The 18,657-nt window shown below is 45.4% G+C and overlaps 1 protein-coding gene across 7 annotated transcripts in view; it reads right to left on the reverse strand.

Moving 5' to 3' along the window:
* The window catches only part of MCMBP (minichromosome maintenance complex binding protein), a 129,302-nt gene that overhangs the window by 53,397 nt on the left and 57,248 nt on the right, over positions 1 to 18,657 (reverse strand). For 3 of the 7 annotated variants that reach the window (XM_069752668.1, XM_069752669.1, XM_069752667.1), the window contains 4 exons: positions 16,846 to 16,947; positions 15,570 to 15,693; positions 9,953 to 10,083; positions 9,396 to 9,493 (listed from right to left, as the gene is read on the reverse strand). In XM_069752668.1, coding sequence (XP_069608769.1) covers positions 9,396 to 9,493; positions 9,953 to 10,083; positions 15,570 to 15,693; positions 16,846 to 16,947 — 455 coding nt within the window. Of the gene's footprint in view, positions 1 to 9,395; positions 9,494 to 9,952; positions 10,084 to 15,569; positions 15,694 to 16,843; positions 16,969 to 18,657 lie in introns of all 7 variants that reach the window. The other 4 variants (XM_069752666.1, XM_069752665.1, XM_069752663.1 and 1 more) reach the window with 2 other exon arrangements.

The following is an 18,657-nucleotide window of genomic DNA, read 5'->3' on the forward strand; positions in this document are numbered from 1 at the left end:
CATTTTTCTGTCAATGTGGCCATGTGAGGCCTTATTTTTTGCGCGAGGAGTTTACTTTTGAACAACATCATTGGTTTTACCATATCGTGTACTAGAAAATGGGAAAAAAATGCCAAGTGCAGTCAAATTGCAAAAAAGTGCAATCCCACACTTGTTTTTTGTTTGGCCTTTTGGCTAGGTTCACTAAATGCTAAAACTGAGCTGCCATTATCATTCTCAATCCTAGTTCATAGACTCCAAACATGTCTAGGTTCTTTTTTATCTAGTGGTGAAAAATTAATTTTCCAAGCTTTGCTATAAAAAAAAAAAAAAAAAAGCACAATTTTCCGATACCCGTAGCGTCTCCATTTTTCATGATCTGGGGTTGGGTGGGTGCTTAATTTTTGCGTGCCGAGCTGACGTTTTTAACCTTTTTATCCAATATCACTTACTATCCCGTTGAGGTGACCTGGGACTTAATTCCCAGTGACGGGATAGTACCTCCAGCGTGATTGGCCGCGCTCACGGCGGGAGCGCGGCCGGGTGTCAGCTATCGCAGCAGACATCTGGCACTATGTGCCAGGAGCGGTCACAGACCGCCCCTGCACACTGTGATCAAACATGATTGCAGTGTTACGGCGGCATAGGGAAGCATCGCGCAGGGAGGGGGCTCCCTGCGACCCTCGGAGCAACGCGATGTGATCACGTTGCTCCGAGGGTCTCCTACCACTTTCTCCCTGCAGGCCCTGGATCCAAAATGGCCGCGGGGTTACATCCGGGTCCTGCAGGGAGGTGGCTTACCAGCGCCTGCTCAGAGCAAGCGCTGGTAAGCCTGCAGCCCCGCATGTCTGATCACAGATCTGACAGTGCTGTGCAAAGTGTCAGATCAGCGATCTGACCCTATAACGCTATAAAAGTAAATCAAATCCTCCTTCATCACCCCCTGTGTTAGGTAAAAAAAAAAAAAAAAGTATTTATTTCCATTTTCCCCATTAGGGTTTCAGTTATAATTGGGGGTTTCCACTGTTTAGGCACATCAGGGGCTCTCCAAACGCGACATGGCGTCCAATCTCAATTCCAGCCAATTCTGCGTTGTAAAAGTAAAACAGTGCTCCTTCACTTCCGAGCTCTCCCGTGTGCCCAAACAGGGGTTTACCCCAATATATGGGGTATCATCGTACTCAGGACAAATTGGACAACAACTTTTGGGATCCAATTTCTCTTGTTACCCTTGGGAAAATAAAAATTTGGGGGGCTAAAAAAAACATTTTTTGTGGGGGAAAAAAAATGATTTTTTATTTTCACAGCTCTGCGTTATAAACTGTAGTGAAACACTTGGGGGTTCAAAGTTCTCAATACATCTAGATAAGTTCCTTGGGGGGTCTAGTTTCTAATATGGAGTCACTTGTGGGGGGATTCTACTGTTTAGGTACATTAGGGGCTCTGCAAACGCAATGTGACGCCTGCAGACCAATCCATCTAAGTCTGCATTCCAAATGGCGCTCTTTCCCTTCCGAGCTCTGCCATGCGCCCAAACGGTGGTTCCCCCCCCACATATGGGGTATCTGCATACTCAGGAGAAATTGGACCCCAAAAGTTGTTGTCCAATTTTTCTGGGAAGATACAAAACTGGGGGCTAAAAAATAATTTTTGTGGGAATAACTTTTATTTTCACGGCTTTGCATTATAAACTGTAGTGAAACACTTGGGGGTTCAAAGCTCTCACAACACAGATAAGTTCCTTAGGGGGGTCTACTTTCCTAAATGGTGTCACTTTTGGGGGGGGGTTTAATGTTTAGGCACATCGGTGCCTGTCAATTTTGCATTGAGAAGTCAAATGGCGCTCCTTCCCTTCCGAGCTCTGCCATGCGCCCAAACAGTGGTTTACCCCCACATATGGGGTATCGGCGTACTCAGGACAAGTTGTACAACAACTTTTGGGGTCCATTTACCCTTAGCAAAATAAATCAAAATGGAGCTGAAGAAAATTTTTATTTAAACATTCCAAGAATACCTGTGAAACACCTGAAGGGTTAATAAACTTCTTAGGCTATGTTCACATTTGCGTTGTTGTGTGCTGCGTCGGCGACGCAACGCACGCAAAACGCTGTTTTGTGACGCATGCGTTCATTTTTATAGCGCAAAAAAATGCAACAAACTGCGTCCTCTGCGCCCAAAAAACGAATGCGTCTCAAAACGCATGTCCTTGCGCCCCCCATGTTAAATATAGGGACGCATGGCGCATGCGTCGCCGCGGTTGCACCCGACGCACCGCAAATGTGAACGTAGCCTTAAATGTGGTTTTGAGCACCTTGAAGGGTGCATTTGTCACACTTGGTTATTTTCTATCATGTAGACCCCTCAATGATTTCAAATGAGATGTGGTCCCAAAAGAAAAAAAAAAATGTTGTAAAAATGAGAAATTGCTGGTCAACTTTTAACCCTTAGGGTATGTGTCCACGTTCAGGATTGCATCAAGATTTGGTCAGGATTTTTCATCAGTATTTATAAGCCAAAACCAGGAGTGGAACAATTAGAGGAAAAGTATGTTAGAAACATATGCACCACATTTCCTTTTGTCACCCACTCCTGGTTTTGGCTTACAAATACTGATGAAAAATCCTGACCAAATCTTGATGCAATCCTGAACGTGGACACATACCCTAAGGGTATGTGCACACATCAGGATTTCTTGCAGAAATTTTCCTGACAAAAACCGGACATTTCAGCCAGAAATCCGCATGCGTTATTACTGCGATTTTAAAGCGTTTTTCCCAAATGCATAGAATTGCGTGAAACACGCAGAAAATCCGCAAAAATAATGAACATGCTCATTTTTTACCACTATGCGTTTAGTTCGCGGAAGAAAAAAACGCATCCATGTGCACAAAACCTGCAGAATGCATTCTAAATGATAGAATGCATAATGTATGTGTTTTTAATTAGTTTTTATAGCGTTTTTTGCGTGAAAAATCCTGAACGTGTGCACATAGCCTTATAACGCCCTAACAAAAAAAAGGTTTGGTCCCAAAATTGTGCTGATGTAAAGTAGACATGTGGGAAATGTTACTTACTAAGTATTTTGTGTGACATATCCTTGGGATTTAAGGGCATAAAAATGCAAAGTCGGAAAATTGTGAAATTTTCAAAATTTTTGCCAAATTTCCATTTTTTTTTCCACAAATAAACGCAGGTACTATCAAAGAAATTTTACCACTATCATGAAGCACAATATGTCACGAGAAAACAATGTCAGAATCACCGGGATCCGTTGAAACGTTCCAGAGTTATAACCTCGTAAAGGGACAGTGGTCAGAATTGTAAAAATTGGCCCGGTCATTAACGTGCAAACCACCCTTGGGGCTTAAGGGGTTAGTGATACCATTTCGGTACAGATACGTTCTTTTGATCGCCAGTTATTGCATTTTAATGCAATGTCGTGGCGACCAAAAAAACGTAATTCTGGCGATTAACTTTATCGCTACGCCGTTTAGCGATCAGGTTAATCCTTTTTTTATTGATAGGTCGGGCGATTCTGAACTCTCTGATACCAAATATGTGTACGTTTGATTTTTTTAATTTTATTTTGAATGGGGTGAAAGGGGGGGGGTGATTTAAACTTTTATATTTTTCATATTTTAAAAAAAAAAAATTTTTTTCCCTTTTGCCATGCTTCAATAGCCTCCATGGGAGGCTAGAAGCTGGCATAACCTGATCGGCTCTGCTACTTAGGAGCGATGCTTAGATCGCCCCTATGTAGTGGAATTGCAGCATTGCTATGAGCGCCGACAACAGGGTGGCGCTCACAACAATCCAGCATCAACAACCATAGAGGTCTTCAGGAGACCTCTGGTTGTTATGCCAATGCACCGATGACCTCCTATCACGTGACGGGGGTCAGCGGTGTGTGTTTGACGCAGCATTTAGCGAGTTAATAGCGGCGGGAGAATCACGATTCCACCCGCCGCTATTGTGGGCACATGTCAGCTGTACAAAACAGCTGACATGTCCCGGCTTTGATATGGGCTCACCGCCTGAGCCCACATCAAAGGAAGAGATGCGACCTCCGCCGACTACTATATGCCTTATTAATATAGACCTTAAGATCTCAGCTAAAATCCTCTCAATGCCTAAACTCGGGCCTCGGATCCTCAATACACAAAGACCAGGTTGGTTTCGTTCCCTGCAGACAGGCCTCAGATACTATACATAGAATCTCCCATTTACTGCACACAATGTGACCTAGCGAGTACGCTTTTATTGCTGGATATTAAGGCCTTTGATTCGGTTTCTTGGCCGTATCGGTTTGCAGTCCTGCAAAAATGGCAGTTCCCGAACCACTTTCTTTCATGGGTCGGAGCCCTCTATAGCTCCCCTTCAGCTTATTTTCGCTAGAATGACTTCTCTTCAGGGCTCTTTCAAATTAGAAGAGGTACTCGCCAGGGCTGCCCCTTATCACCCCTTTTATTCCTTCTCGCAATTGAACCATTCGCTATCCATCTCTGTCACAACGCAAGCATTCAAGGTTTAGATATTGCATCAAGTTCCCATAAACTTCATGTTTGTAGACGATATACTACAATCAGCACCTCAGCCTTCCCTGCTTCAATCTTTCAATAACTGAACAAATTTCTAGCTTGCAAATAAGTCATACAAAAATCGTATGCCATGAATATATCCCCTCCCCCTTGACATAATCCCACAACTCAAACAAAACTTCCCCTTTTAATGGGTCACCAACCATCTAGATTACTACTGACAGCTAATCTGGCCTCTTTTTAGCAAACTACCCTCAAAAGCTCTGCAAAATCCGCTCGTTACTTCAGACATGGGGAAAACTACACCTCTCCTGGCTCGGTCAAATACGTGCACTTAAGATGACCATACTCCCTAAATTGCTCTACCTATTTCGAGTCTTGCCAATTTCTGTCCCTTCACAACTTAAAAATGGCCCAACGACTAATCAACACTTATTTGGAAAGGTGGTCTCCCTAGGGTTAATAGAGTTACTCTTTATTGACATCGCCTAAAAAGAGGCTTGGGAGTTCCTAACCTTTCCAAGTACTATCAAGCAGCCCAACTAGCCCAGTGAACTTTATATCAGGCATATTCAGAACCTCCCCTGTGGCTTTCACTGGAAGCTCCTGCGTGCCACCCGGTGACCCTCAATGCTTTATTATGGACCCTCCCAGCTCATCGTAAACATATCTTCAACGTGACACATTCCCTTAAAATTTGGAACTCACTAAAATACTCAAGTTTGATTTCACCTCTAGCTCCCCTCTGGGGTAATCCCCAGTTTCCCCCTAACTTGGAGTCCCTCAAGAACTTCAGCGTCTGGATTGCTGTAGGGATCACCAGAATCCATCATCTTTTTAAAGTTGATGGACTCATTCCATTCTCGGCCCTACAAGAAAAACACCACTTCCCTTCTGGAGAAGCGTTTCGCTACCCGCAACTCAAGAATTTTGTCACTTCGCTACCAAAAAACTCCACCTCGCCTTAGGCTACTTTCACACATCAGGTTTTTGCCGTCAGGCACAATCTGGCGAGTTTTGAAAAAAAAAAACAACATTGATTTTTTCTTCTGCCGGATCACTTTTTTTCTCAAGAGTTTTATTAGTGCCGGATTGCACCTGATGGCCACATGTTTCATCCAGTTTTTGCCGGATTGTTTCCGGGGGACGGAGAAAACAGATTCTCTCTCTCATTTAATTCCGGGAATTTCTCTACAACGGATCTGTTATTACACTGGATCCGCGTCGCACACGTTTTTCCCTATTTTCATGACGCCCGTCGATACGTCATTTTGCTGCACCACGACAGACACCAGAAAACGGAAGTGTGAAAGTAGCCTTACTACCCACATGCTCCGGGCACAATATCACTTCTCTACTCTCATCCATTCTCCCTCACTGGCCTGAACTACGTCTCTCAGAGTCTGATATCGGTTCTACTTTGAGTCAGAGTGGTCCCAAATATGGTCCTCAACAGGAGGAATATTAAACACCTTGATGCTGGAAACAAACTACAAAGTCTTAATGAGATGGTACCTAATCCCAGCCAGAGTAGCCAGGACAATCGCCAACTACTCTTTCAAGTGCTTATTAAAATGCAATAACGGGCAATCAAAAGAACGTATACGCACAAAAGTGGCATCATTAGAAACGTCAGCTCAGCACGCAAAAAATAAGCCCTCACCTGACATCCCAAAAAATGGAAACGCTACGGGTATCGGAAAATGGCGCAATTTTTTTTTTTTAGCAAAGTTAGGAATTTTTCTTCACCACTTAGATAAAAAATAACCTAGACATGTTCGGTGTCTATGAACTCGTAATGACGTCGACAATCACAATGGCTGGTCAGTTTTAGCATTTAGTGAAGCTAGCAAAAAAGCCAAACAAAAAACAATTTCACAGCACTTGCAATTTTTTTCCCGTTTTCTAGTACAAGACATAGTAAAACCAATGGTGTCATTCAAAAGTACTACTCGTCTCGCAAAAAATAAGCCCTCACATGGCCACATTGACAGAAAACTAAAAAAAGTTATGGCTCTGGGAAGGAGGGGAGCAAAAAACGAAAACGCAAAAATGAAAAAGGGCTGTGTCTTAAAGGGGTTTATCTTAAAAAGAATCCATGGGAAGCTTTACTAAATAAACGTATTCTCAAAATGCCTAGACATACCCAAGCCTTCATTACATTTATATATCTGGCAACCAAACAAACTATTGCTTTCTATTGGAAAAAAGCGAGCCTTGATTTATCTTATGTTAAGAGACGCCTTTCATAGTACATGATAAATGATAAATGAAAAGTTATCAGCCAAACTTACAGATGAGGTTAGTATATATGAAAAAGGATGGCTTCCCATACTTCTGGAAAAGCTTGGTTAGCCAACACCTACTTATCCATCTGGATCTTGAAGTCCCACAGGATTTTAGCCCTTTTATTCTCCACCACTTTTTCTTGGGTCTCCCACCTGGTCTTAAGGCCCCGTCACACATAGCGACGCTTAAGCGATCCCGACAACGATACGACCTGTCAGGGATCGTTGCTGCGTCGCTATGTGGTCGCTGGTGAGATGTCACACAGTGCGATATCCCCAACGACGCAGCAGCGATGCGGCGACCTGTAGCGACCTGTACAACGATGCTATTTCATGACGGTTCAATGGGACGTCCTGTCAACGAGGTCGTTGGTAAGGTGTCAAACACAGCGATGTGTACTACCCAGCGGGACCTCAATGATCAAAAAATGGTCCAGGCCATTCCGACACGACCAGCGATCTCACAGCAGGGGCCTGGTCGCTGGTACGTGTCACACATGCTGAGGTCGCTGTTGCGTCACAAAACTTGTGACTCAGCAGCGATCTCGCTATGTGTGACGGGGGCTTTAGGGTGACTTAGCCCATACTCTGTGCAGATGTTCCTGTATACAATTCCCGATACTTGGTTGTGGCGCTCGGTATACGCTGTTCTTGCATTTTGCACCCTGCCACTATGTGTTGGACGGTTTCTGAGGTTTCTTTGCATAGTCTGCACCTTGGGTCTTGTCTTGTGTGGTAGATTCCTGCTTCTGTGGATATGGTACTTACTGTTTGCTCTTGTGCCGCTATGACTGGTGCCTTTGTGCTGTTTCGGAGTCCAGCTTTCTCCAGCCATTGGTAGGTTTACTCCATGTCAGCCACCTCCATTAACTGCCGATGGTACATGCAGCGGCTGTCATGTTCCTGTTCTTCCTTCCAGATCTGTGGATGTTGCTGCCTTAGGCTTTCTCCCAGCATCTTTTGGTGTCATTTTTCTGATGTATTCCTGGAAACTCCTTGTTTCATCTCTGATGGTGGCTTGGATGCTTATCAAACCTCGACCACCCTCCTTTCTGCTGGTGTACAATCTTGGTGTGTTAGACTTCGGGTGGACACCTCCATGCATTGTGAGGAGCTCTCGTGTCTTCACATCTGCAGCTTCCACCTCTTCTTTTGGCCAGCACACTCTGCCAGCCGGGTATCTGATAACTGGCAGGGCATATGTATTGATGGCGCGGATTTTATTCTTCCCATTGAGCTGGCTCTTCAGGACCTGTCTTACCCTGTGATGGTATTTCGATGTTGCCGCTTTCCTTGCCTCCTCATCATGGTTCCCGTATCCCTGTGGGATGCCGAGGTTCTTGTATTAGGTCTGTACATCTGCTGGTAATTCCATTGCATCTGTCTTGACTACCTTGCCTATCAACCGGCTGCACTTCTCCAGTCCGAAGGAGATCCCGATGTCCTCACTGTGGATCCTTGTCAGGTGGATCCGTGAATTGATGTCTCGCTCGTTTTTCGCATACAGCTTGAGGTCATCCATGTAGAGGAGGTGGCTGATGGTGCTCCCACCCTTGAACTTGTATCCATAGCCAGACTCTAATTATCTGACTGAGGGGTTCAACCCTATGCAGAACAGCAATGGGGACAGTGCACCACCGTAACCCAACTAAGCAGTGGCTCTGTGAGAAGCCAGTCTCCAGGCCTGAACCCAACAGAAAATCAGGAACCTGAAGATCTAATGAGCCCGAAACCTGGAAGATCTAATGAGTTGGGGACAAAAATCCAAAACACTAGAACAGACAACAGCTTCCACACATTACTCTGCAGCTCTAGCACACACTGCTTAGTGCAGTCTGCATTCATAGAGAAACCCCAGCATGCCTCTCTCCCAGCTACAGCTCACATCTTGGCTGGTCCCACAATGAATCTACGCCCGGCTTCTTAGAGAAACCATGCAAGCGCTTTTAGTCAAACACTGCAGAGCTGGGTTTTAACCTTGACCTTCCCAATTGCGCTACAGTATATAAATATAATTGTGTTTCTCTGTGAGCATTCACTTGCCTACTAGCGATGAGAAAGTGTACTCGTTGCTCGGGTTTTCCCGAGCACACTTGGGTGACCTCCGAGTATTTATGACTGCTCGGAGATTTAGTTTTCATCGTGGCAGCTGAATGATTTACAGCTGCTAGCCTGCTTGATTACAAGTAGGGATTCCCTAGCAACCAGGCAACCCCACATGCACTCAGACTGGCTAGTAGCTGTAAATCATTCAGCAGCGGATGAAAACTAAATCTCTGAGCAGTCAAATACTCGGAGGTCACCCGAGCGTGCTGGGGAAAACCCGAGCAACGAGCACACTCGCTCATCACTACTGCCTACATATTTTACACAGAACAGGACACATGTCAGACTGAGAATAGGTTAACGTGGCCGTAATAGCAGGAGAGGTCAGAGCGCCAGACGTCCGCGCAGGGAAGGCCGGCGCACCAGACTGCGCACCGCAGGAAATGTCAGCCCGCTGTGTGCTCCTAGAGACTACACACTGAGGTTAAGGTCGGGGTCATGGACACAGAAGAATGATGTGACGACAGCGCAAGGGGACTCTTACCTGTCCTCGTTGAGGATGCTCAGCACCGGCTCCACGGACAAGATGCCGTACACATCCAGCACATCGTTTACTTTATAGTTCTCCCAGTTCTCATACACCTAACAGTGAAAAACCATATGTCAAAAGGCAGATTCTCCTCCAGTGTTTGCAAGCAGCCGCCATAATAGACCCATAGATTCTGCTGAACCTGTGATAGAAGAGCAGTAATGGCCACCACTTCTTGTGCTCACAAAATGAAAACCTAAAGAAGAAATCCGTAAACCCAGAATAAGAGGAGGTAGCTGGCTGTCTCATGTGAACGCTCCCTCCAGGAAGGTGCGGGCCGGATAACTTCACAATATCCGATTCCATGGGAAGGAGAACTGGACAAACTGTCTACAAACATGAAGTCAGCAGAGGAAAGGAAGATCACCCCTAAAAAAGCTAGGCCTGCTGTAGTGGCAAGATCACTGCCGCAGAAACCGGGGCCCCAGCATTTCACCATGGCATCAGTGACCAGACTAGAAGACGAGAGAGTAAAGCCGAGCAGAGCCCAGTACTGCCGCCACACACAGTACCTTCACCAAGCAAGCTGGGCCCTTCTCTCCAGCGAGAGGAAAGTACAGGTCTAAGGACTGCGAGCTACTCGGGGCCCCCGGCTCCACCCGACGCTCCGTCTCCAACCTCTTACAAGTATCCTGAGCATCACCTGAAACAGAGAAAAACAAACACGTAGGGTATGCAACAGCCATGTCGTAAGGAACATTTATACACACAAGGCTTATTCAAGATAGTCAGAAAAAAATACCTAAACAGCAGTGTCCTCGCGGCCAACAGGGGGCATACCTCTAAGCCGAACCATATAAACCTAGAAAATCGCTCCAGACACTCTGATACTCCCTAGATCCAACAAGGATTGTATAGGGGAAGGTCACAGACCAAGGGTCTGGGCATGCCAAATAGAGGTACAAAAGAGATATATATATATAAACATGATTTTATTAAAGTATCAAATATACAAAAAATGCGATAGAATGTTACAATACAAAGACAAAACAAGTTACAGAGAGAAGCAGCTAAAAGATAGCATGTAAAAGATGAAGAAAATTTGAGCACCCTACACTGTCTGCAGACTGAAAAATACTCCCCTCCCCTCTCTGTCTGCAGCACCTCGGTATTCACCGACACCATGTCTCAAGGTAACGTTATACTAGTTTGAGCTCACTTACCGCATTTGCAATTACGTTGCCTTGACTCTGATATATATCCCCTGCCACTTATGACACACTTAGGGGATTATCACAGTGGTGTACTCATTTTTTGTGCACATTTGGGAGTATTACCCCAGTGCATTATTTAGTATTTATTTTTCGGTCTGCAGACAGTGTAGGGTGCTCAAATTTTCTTCATCTTTTACATGCTATCTTTTAGCTGCTTCTCTCTGTAACTTGTTTTGTCTTTGTATTGTTACATTCTATCGCATTTTTTGTATATTTGATACTTTAATAAAATCATGTTTATATCTCTTTTGTACCTCTATTTCGCATACCCAGACTCTTGGTCTGTGACCTTTCCCTATACGATCCTTGTTGGATCTAGGGATTATCAGAGTGTCTGGAGCGATTTTCTAGGTTTATATTATTCAAGATAATCAGTCTGTGGTTACTGAGAACATGGGTTACATCATGAGTTACAACAGGTATTCTACTCCAGAGCTGCACTCACTATTCTGCTGGTGTAGTCACTGTGTACATACATTACATTACTGATCCTGAGTTACATCCTGTATTATACTCCAGAGCTGCACTCACTATTCTGCTGGTGCAGTGACTGTGTACATACATTACATTACTGATCCTAAGTTACATCCTGTATTATATTCCAGAGCTGCACTCACTATTCTGCTGGTGCAGTGACTGTGTACATACATTACATTACTGATCCTGAGTTACATCCTGTATTATATTCCAGAGCTGCACTCACTGTTCTGCTGGTGCAGTGACTGTGTACATACATTACATTACTGATCCTGAGTTACATCCTGTATTATACTCCAGAGCTGCACTCACTATTCTGCTGGTGCAGTCACTGTGTACATACATTACTGATCCTGAGTTACATCCTGTATTATACCCCAGAGCTGCACTCACTATTCTGCTGGTGCAGTCACTGTGTACATACATTACTGATCCCGAGTTACATCCTGTATTATACCCCAGAGCTGCACTCACTTTTCTGCTGGTGCAGTCAATGTGTACATACATTACGGATCCCGAGTTACATCCTGTATTATACCCCAGAGCTGCACTCACTATTCTGCTGGTGCAGTCACTGTGTACATACATTACTGATCCTGAGTTACCTCCTGTATTATACCCCAGAGCTGCACTCACTATTCTGCTGGTGCAGTCACTGTGTACATACATTACTGATCCTGAGTTACCTCCTGTATTATACTCCAGAGCTGCACTCACTATTCTGCTGGTGCAGTCACTGTGTACATACATTACATTACTGATCCTGAGTTACATCCTGTATTATACTCCAAAGCTGCACTCACTATTCTGCTGGTGCTGTCACTGTGTACATACATTACTGATCATGAGTTACCTCCTGTATTATACCCCAGAGCTACACTCACTATTCTGCTGGTGCAGTCACTGTGTACATACATTACTGATCATGAGTTACCTCCTGTATTATACCCCAGAGCTACACTCACTATTCTGCTGGTGCAGTCACTGTGTACATACATTACTGATCCTGAGTTACATCCTGTATTATACTCCAGAGCTGCACTCATTCTGCTGGTGCAGTCACTGTGTACATACATTACTGATCCTGAGTTACCTCCTGTATTATACTCCAGAGCTGCACTCACTATTCTGCTGGTGCAGTCACTGTGTACATACATTACATTAATGATCCTGAGTTACATCCTGTATTATACTCCAGAGCTGCACTCACTATTCTGCTGGTGCAGTCACTGTGTACATACATTACTGATCCTGAGTTACCTCCTGTATTATACCCCAGAGCTGCACTCACTATTCTGCTGGTGCAGTCACTATGTACATACATTACAGTACTGATCCTGATTTACTTCCTGTATTATCCTCCAGAGCTGCACTCACTATTCTGCTGGTGCAGTCACTGTGTACATACATTACTGATCCTTAGTTACCTCCTGTATTATACCCCAGAGCTGCACTCACTATTCTGCTGGTGCAGTCACTGTGTACATACATTACATTACTGATCCTGAGTTACCTCCTGTATTATCTGTATTATACTCCAGAGCTGCACTCACTATTCTGCTCAGGGCCGGCTCCAAGTTTTTGAGGGCCCCGGGCGAAAGAGTCTCAGTGGGCCCCCCCTTTAACACATACCCCGATTCATGATCGCATATAAACACAGCCATGTAGTATATAACACAGCCCACGTAGTATATAGCAGCCCACGTAGCATATAGCAACCCATGTAGTATATAGCACAGCCCACGTAGTATATAGCAGCGCAGCCCACGTAGTATATAGCAGCCCACGTAGTATATAGCAGCGCCACTCACTCAGGCACTGGTAGGACTAGGAGCTCCTCCTGAATCTAACCAAAAAGAAACATGCGGCACTCACCCCAATCTGGCAGTGAAAATCGTGATTTTATTGAAGAAACTGTAAGGACAAGTCCACCAGGACATCAGGTACAACGGAGGGTGCGGTATTGGAGTCAGTCCTGACTCCAATACCGCACCCTCCGTTGTACCTGATGTCTTGATGGACTTGTCCTTACAGTTTCTTCAATAAAATCACGATTTTCACTGCCAGATTGGGGTGAGTGCCGCATATGTTTCTTTTTGGTTGCTTTGGACTGCTTGTTTCCTCTGATTATGCTGAGCACCAGAATCCATAGGCATTCGTGATTACCTGGTTTCATTTTGTCCGCCAGCAGTCCTGCCTGTCAAATCCAGTATTTCACTCTAGTGCCGTCCTCTTTGTTCTTATGGTTTATGCTCCTCCTGAATCTGCCTCATAACTTCAGCAGCACAGCAGCCAGCCAGGGCGGAGAGCAGAGCAGAGAACGTGCTCTCTCCGCCCACAAACAATGTCACGCTGGCTGCTTCTCTTAACCCCTATATGTGCCTGCCTGGCTGCACTCACTGAGTGAGAAGATGCTTGTGTCAGAGCTGGCACATAGGGGTTAAGAGAACGCAGCCAGCAGTGACTTTGTGGGCGGAGAGAGCATGTTATCTCCTGCTCTGCTCTCCCAGCTGTATCTATGAGAGCGTGTGGGCCCCCCTCTCTCCCCAGGGCCCCGGCATTTGCCCGCTGTGCCGGGTGCTGACGCCGGCCCTGATTCTGCTGGTGCAGTCACTGTGTGCATACATTACATTACTGATCCTGAGTTACCTCCTCTATTATACTCCAGAGCTGCACTCAATATTCTGCTGGTGCAGTCACTATGTACATACATTACATTACTGATCCTGAGTTACATCCTGTATTATACTCCAGAGCTGCACTCACTATTCTGCTGGTGCAGTCACTGTGTGCATACATTACTGATCCGGAGTTACATACTGTATTATACCCCAGAGCTGCACTCACTATTCTGCTGGTGCAGTCACTGTGTACATACATTACATTACTGATCCTGAGTTACCTCCTGTATTATACCCCAGAGCTGCACTCACTATTCTGCTGGTACAGTCACTGTGTACATACATTACATTACTGATCCTGAGTTACATCCTGTATTATACTCCAGAGCTGCACTCACTATTCTGCTGGTGCAGTCACTGTGTACATACATTACTGATCCTGAGTTACATCCTGTATTATACTCCAGAGCTGCACTCACTATTCTGCTGGTGCAGTCACTGTGTACATACATTACATTACTGATCCTGAGTTACATCCTGTATTATACTCCAGAGCTGCACTCACTATTCTGCTGGTGCAGTCACTGTGTACATACATTACATTACTGATCCTGAGTTACATCCTGTATTATACTCCAGAGCTGCACTCACTATTCTGCTGGTGCAGTCACTGTGTACATACATTACATTACTGATCCTGAGTTACATCCTGCATTATACTCCAGAGCTGCACTCACTATTCTGCCGGTGCAGTCACTGTGTGCATACATTACATTACCTATCCTGAGTTACATCCTGTATTACCCTCCAGAGCTGCACTCACTATTCTGCTGGTGCAGTCACTGTGTACATACATTACATTACTGATCCTTAGTTACCTCCTGTATTATACCCCAGAGCTGCACTCACTATTCTGCTGGTGCAGTCACTGTGTACATACATTACATTACTGATCCTGAGTTACCTCCTGTATTATCTGTATTATACTCCAGAGCTGCACTCACTATTCTGCTGGTGCAGTCACTGTGTGCATACATTACATTACTGATCCTGAGTTACCTCCTCTATTATACTCCAGAGCTGCACTCAATATTCTGCTGGTGCAGTCACTATGTACATACATTACATTACTGATCCTGAGTTACATCCTGTATTATACTCCAGAGCTGCACTCACTATTCTGCTGGTGCAGTCACTGTGTGCATACATTACTGATCCGGAGTTACATACTGTATTATACCCCAGAGCTGCACTCACTATTCTGCTGGTGCAGTCACTGTGTACATACATTACATTACTGATCCTTAGTTACCTCCTGTATTATACCCCAGAGCTGCACTCACTATTCTGCTGGTGCAGTCACTGTGTACATACATTACATTACTGATCCTGAGTTACATCCTGTATTATACTCCAGAGCTGCACTCACTATTCTGCTGGTGCAGTCACTGTGTGCATACATTACATTACTGATCCTGAGTTACCTCCTCTATTATACTCCAGAGCTGCATTCAATATTCTGCTGGTGCAGTCACTATGTACATACATTACATTACTGATCCTGAGTTACATCCTGTATTATACTCCAGAGCTGCACTCACTATTCTGCTGGTGCAGTCACTGTGTACATACATTACATTACTGATCCTGAGTTACATCCTGTATTATACTCCAGAGCTGCACTCACTATTCTGCTGGTGCAGTCACTGTGTACATACATTACATTACTGATCCCGAGTTACATCCTGTATTACCCTCCAGAGCTGCACTCACTATGCTTCAGGTGAGGCAGGTACAGCGTAAGTTGCGCCTGTTACCTGCTTGCTGACGGCAGCCGTGTCTGGTCAGGCCATCGTCTTCCTCTTCGAGGCTTCTCTTCCGGCGGTTTGTGGTGTAAGACGTTGAGGGACCCCCTCGTGGCTGGATGGAGCTGCTGTACATGTGCTCTTATTAAGGAGTACAGAACTTTCTAGCATCAGTTGCGCTGTGATCTTAGCAGGACATGGCGCTGGCGCTGATTAACGCTGCAGTATCTAGAACAGCCGCAGGATGACGGCATAAAGGCCCCAGTACCTCATTCAGAAGACCCGGCTGCGGGCAGAATCTGCTTAGACGGCAGGATTGTCTCACACTGAACGGGAAACCACTGGGTAAATCTGACAGGGAGAAGGACTTGGGGATCCTAGTTAATGATAAACTTACCTGGAGCAGCCAGTGCCAGGCAGCAGCTGCCAAGGCAAACAGGATCATGGGGTGCATTAAAAGAGGTCTGGATACACATGATGAGAGCATTATACTGCCTCTGTACAAATCCCTAGTTAGACCAGATAGATTAGCGAAATTAGGATTATTTAGTCTAGAAAAAAGACGACTGAGGGGCGATCTAATAACCATGTATACGTATATAAGGGGAAAATACAAATATCTCGCTGAGGATCTGTTTATACCAAGGAAGGTGACGGGCACAAGGGGGCATTCTTTGCGTCTGGAGGAGAGAAGGTTTTTCCACCAACATAGAAGAGGATTCTTTACTGTTAGGGCAGTGAGAATCTGGAATTGCTTGCCTGAGGAGGTGGTGATGGCGAAGTCAGTCGAGGGGTTCAAGAGAGGCCTGGATGTCTTCCTGGAGCAGAACAATATTGTATCATACAATTATTAGGTTCTGTAGAAGGACGTAGATCTGGGTATTTATTATGATGGAATATAGGCTGAACTGGATGGACAAATGTCTTTTTTCGGCCTTACTAACTATGTTACTATGTTACCCCAATTATTATACATTTTTATAGCTCCATTTATTCCATGGCGCTTTACAATGTGTCGCGCTCACCTGACAGCGCCCTGCGGATTGTTAGGGAAGAATGAGAAGCCGTCAGGGGAGGGTGGGAGGCACTCGGCTGAGCTGGAAGGGGGCAGGAGATAACAACTCAATGTATGGAGGCAAGGAAGCCATCATGCTGTTACAGGGCAAATACGGCAGAAAATGGGAGCAGGTCAGGCAGGAAGCCATTTAATTAGGGGAGAGGGGCCAAGAGAACAGCCATACACCCCTAGCTCCCCCCCTCACATTGGCATCAATACATCAAAGGATATCTCCTTCACCCAAAGCGACTCCCCAGGGACTGGGACGCAGTAGAAGGTTTGTCGTTCCTGAGTCACCATCCGACTCGAGTGCAAGTCAACGTCCTGATGAGCCTGAAATATTGCGAAAGGGGGCTAGGAGGTAAGATAAAAAGGGGGGCTAAGAAGCAAAAGAGGGCGAGCGAAAACGGGGGGCTAAATGGCTAGGGAAAAAGGGGAGGAAAGGGAAAAAGGGAGGGGGCTAGCAGCATGAGAAAAAAAGGGGCCAACGGCTAGGGAAAAAGGGGGAGGTGAGGGAAAAAGGAAGTGGGTTATGAAGTGAGAAAAAGGAGGGCTAAGCAGCTAGGGAAAAAAGGGAGGAATTAAGGGGCGATGGGAAAAAAGGGAGGAACTAAGGGGCGATGGGAAAAAAGGAGGAACTAAGGGGCGATGGGAAAAAAGGGAGGAACTAAGGGGCGATGGGAAAAAAGGAGGAACTAAGGGGCGATGGGGAAAAAGGGAGGAACTAAGGGGCGATGGGAAAAAAGGGAGGAACTAAGGGGCGATGGGAAAAAAGGGAGGAACTAAGGGGCGATGGGAAAAAAGGAGGAACTAAGGGGCGATGGGGAAAAAGGAGGAACTAAGGGGCGATGGGAAAAAAGGGAGGAACTAAGGGGCGATGGGGAAAAAGGGAGAAACTAAGGGGCGATGGGAAAAAAGGGAGGAACTAAGGGGCGATGGGAAAAAAGGGAGGAACTAAGGGGCGATGGGAAAAAAGGAGGAACTAAGGGGCGATGGGAAAAAAGGGAGGAACTAAGGGGCGATGGGAAAAAAGGGAGGAACTAAGGGGCGATGGGAAAAAAGGGAGGAACTAAGGGGCGATGGGAAAAAAGGAGGAACTAAGGGGCGATGGGGAAAAAGGAGGAACTAAGGGGCGATGGGAAAAAAGGGAGGAACTAAGGGGCGATGGGGAAAAAGGGAGAAACTAAGGGGAGATGGGGAAAAAGGAGGAACTAAGGGACGAGGGGGAAAAAAGGGAGGAACTAAGGGGCGATGGGAAAAAAGGGAGGAACTAAGGGGCGATGGGAAAAAAGGGAGGAACTAAGGGGCAATGGGAAAAAAAGGGAGGAACTAAGGGGCGATGGGAAAAAAAGGGAGGAACTAAGGGGCGATGGGAAAAAAGGAGGAACTAAGGGGCGATGGGGAAAAGGGAGGAACTAAGGGGCGATGGGAAAAAAGGGAGGAACTAAGGGGCGATGGGAAAAAAGGGAGGAACTAAGGGGCGATGGGAAAAAAGGAGGAACTAAGGGGCGATGGGGAAAAAGGAGGAACTAAGGGACGATGGGAAAAAAGGAGGAACTAAGGGACGATGGGAAAAAAGGAGGAACTAAGGGGCGATGGGAAAAAAGGAGGAACTAAGGGGCGATGGGAAAAAAAGGAGGAACTAAGGGGCGATGGGGAAAAAAGGAGGAACTAAGGGGCGATGGGAAAAAAGGGAGGAACTAAGGCTATGTTCACACGTTCCTGATTTCCCTCCTTTTTCAGGACTAAAAACCGCAGCTCTTGGCAGAAAACGCAGGTCCTTTTTTTTTATGCGTTTTTGGTGCGTTTTTTAATGCGTTTTTTAGTGCGTTTTTTAATGCAGAGTCTGTGTTTTCTAGGAAGTTTTTAGGGTTAAAATGGCTGAAAATACCCTAACCCTACTCTAACCTTAGTGGAAAAAAAAAAAAAATTCTTTATTTTTTTATTGTCCCTACCTATGGGGGGGGGTCATTTACTATTTTTTTTATTTTGATCACTGAGATATAATCTATCTCAGTGATCAAAATGCACTTTGGAACGAAT

Source organism: Ranitomeya imitator, chromosome 2 (genome assembly GCF_032444005.1).
Source record: "Ranitomeya imitator isolate aRanImi1 chromosome 2, aRanImi1.pri, whole genome shotgun sequence".
NCBI lineage: Eukaryota > Metazoa > Chordata > Amphibia > Anura > Dendrobatidae > Ranitomeya > Ranitomeya imitator.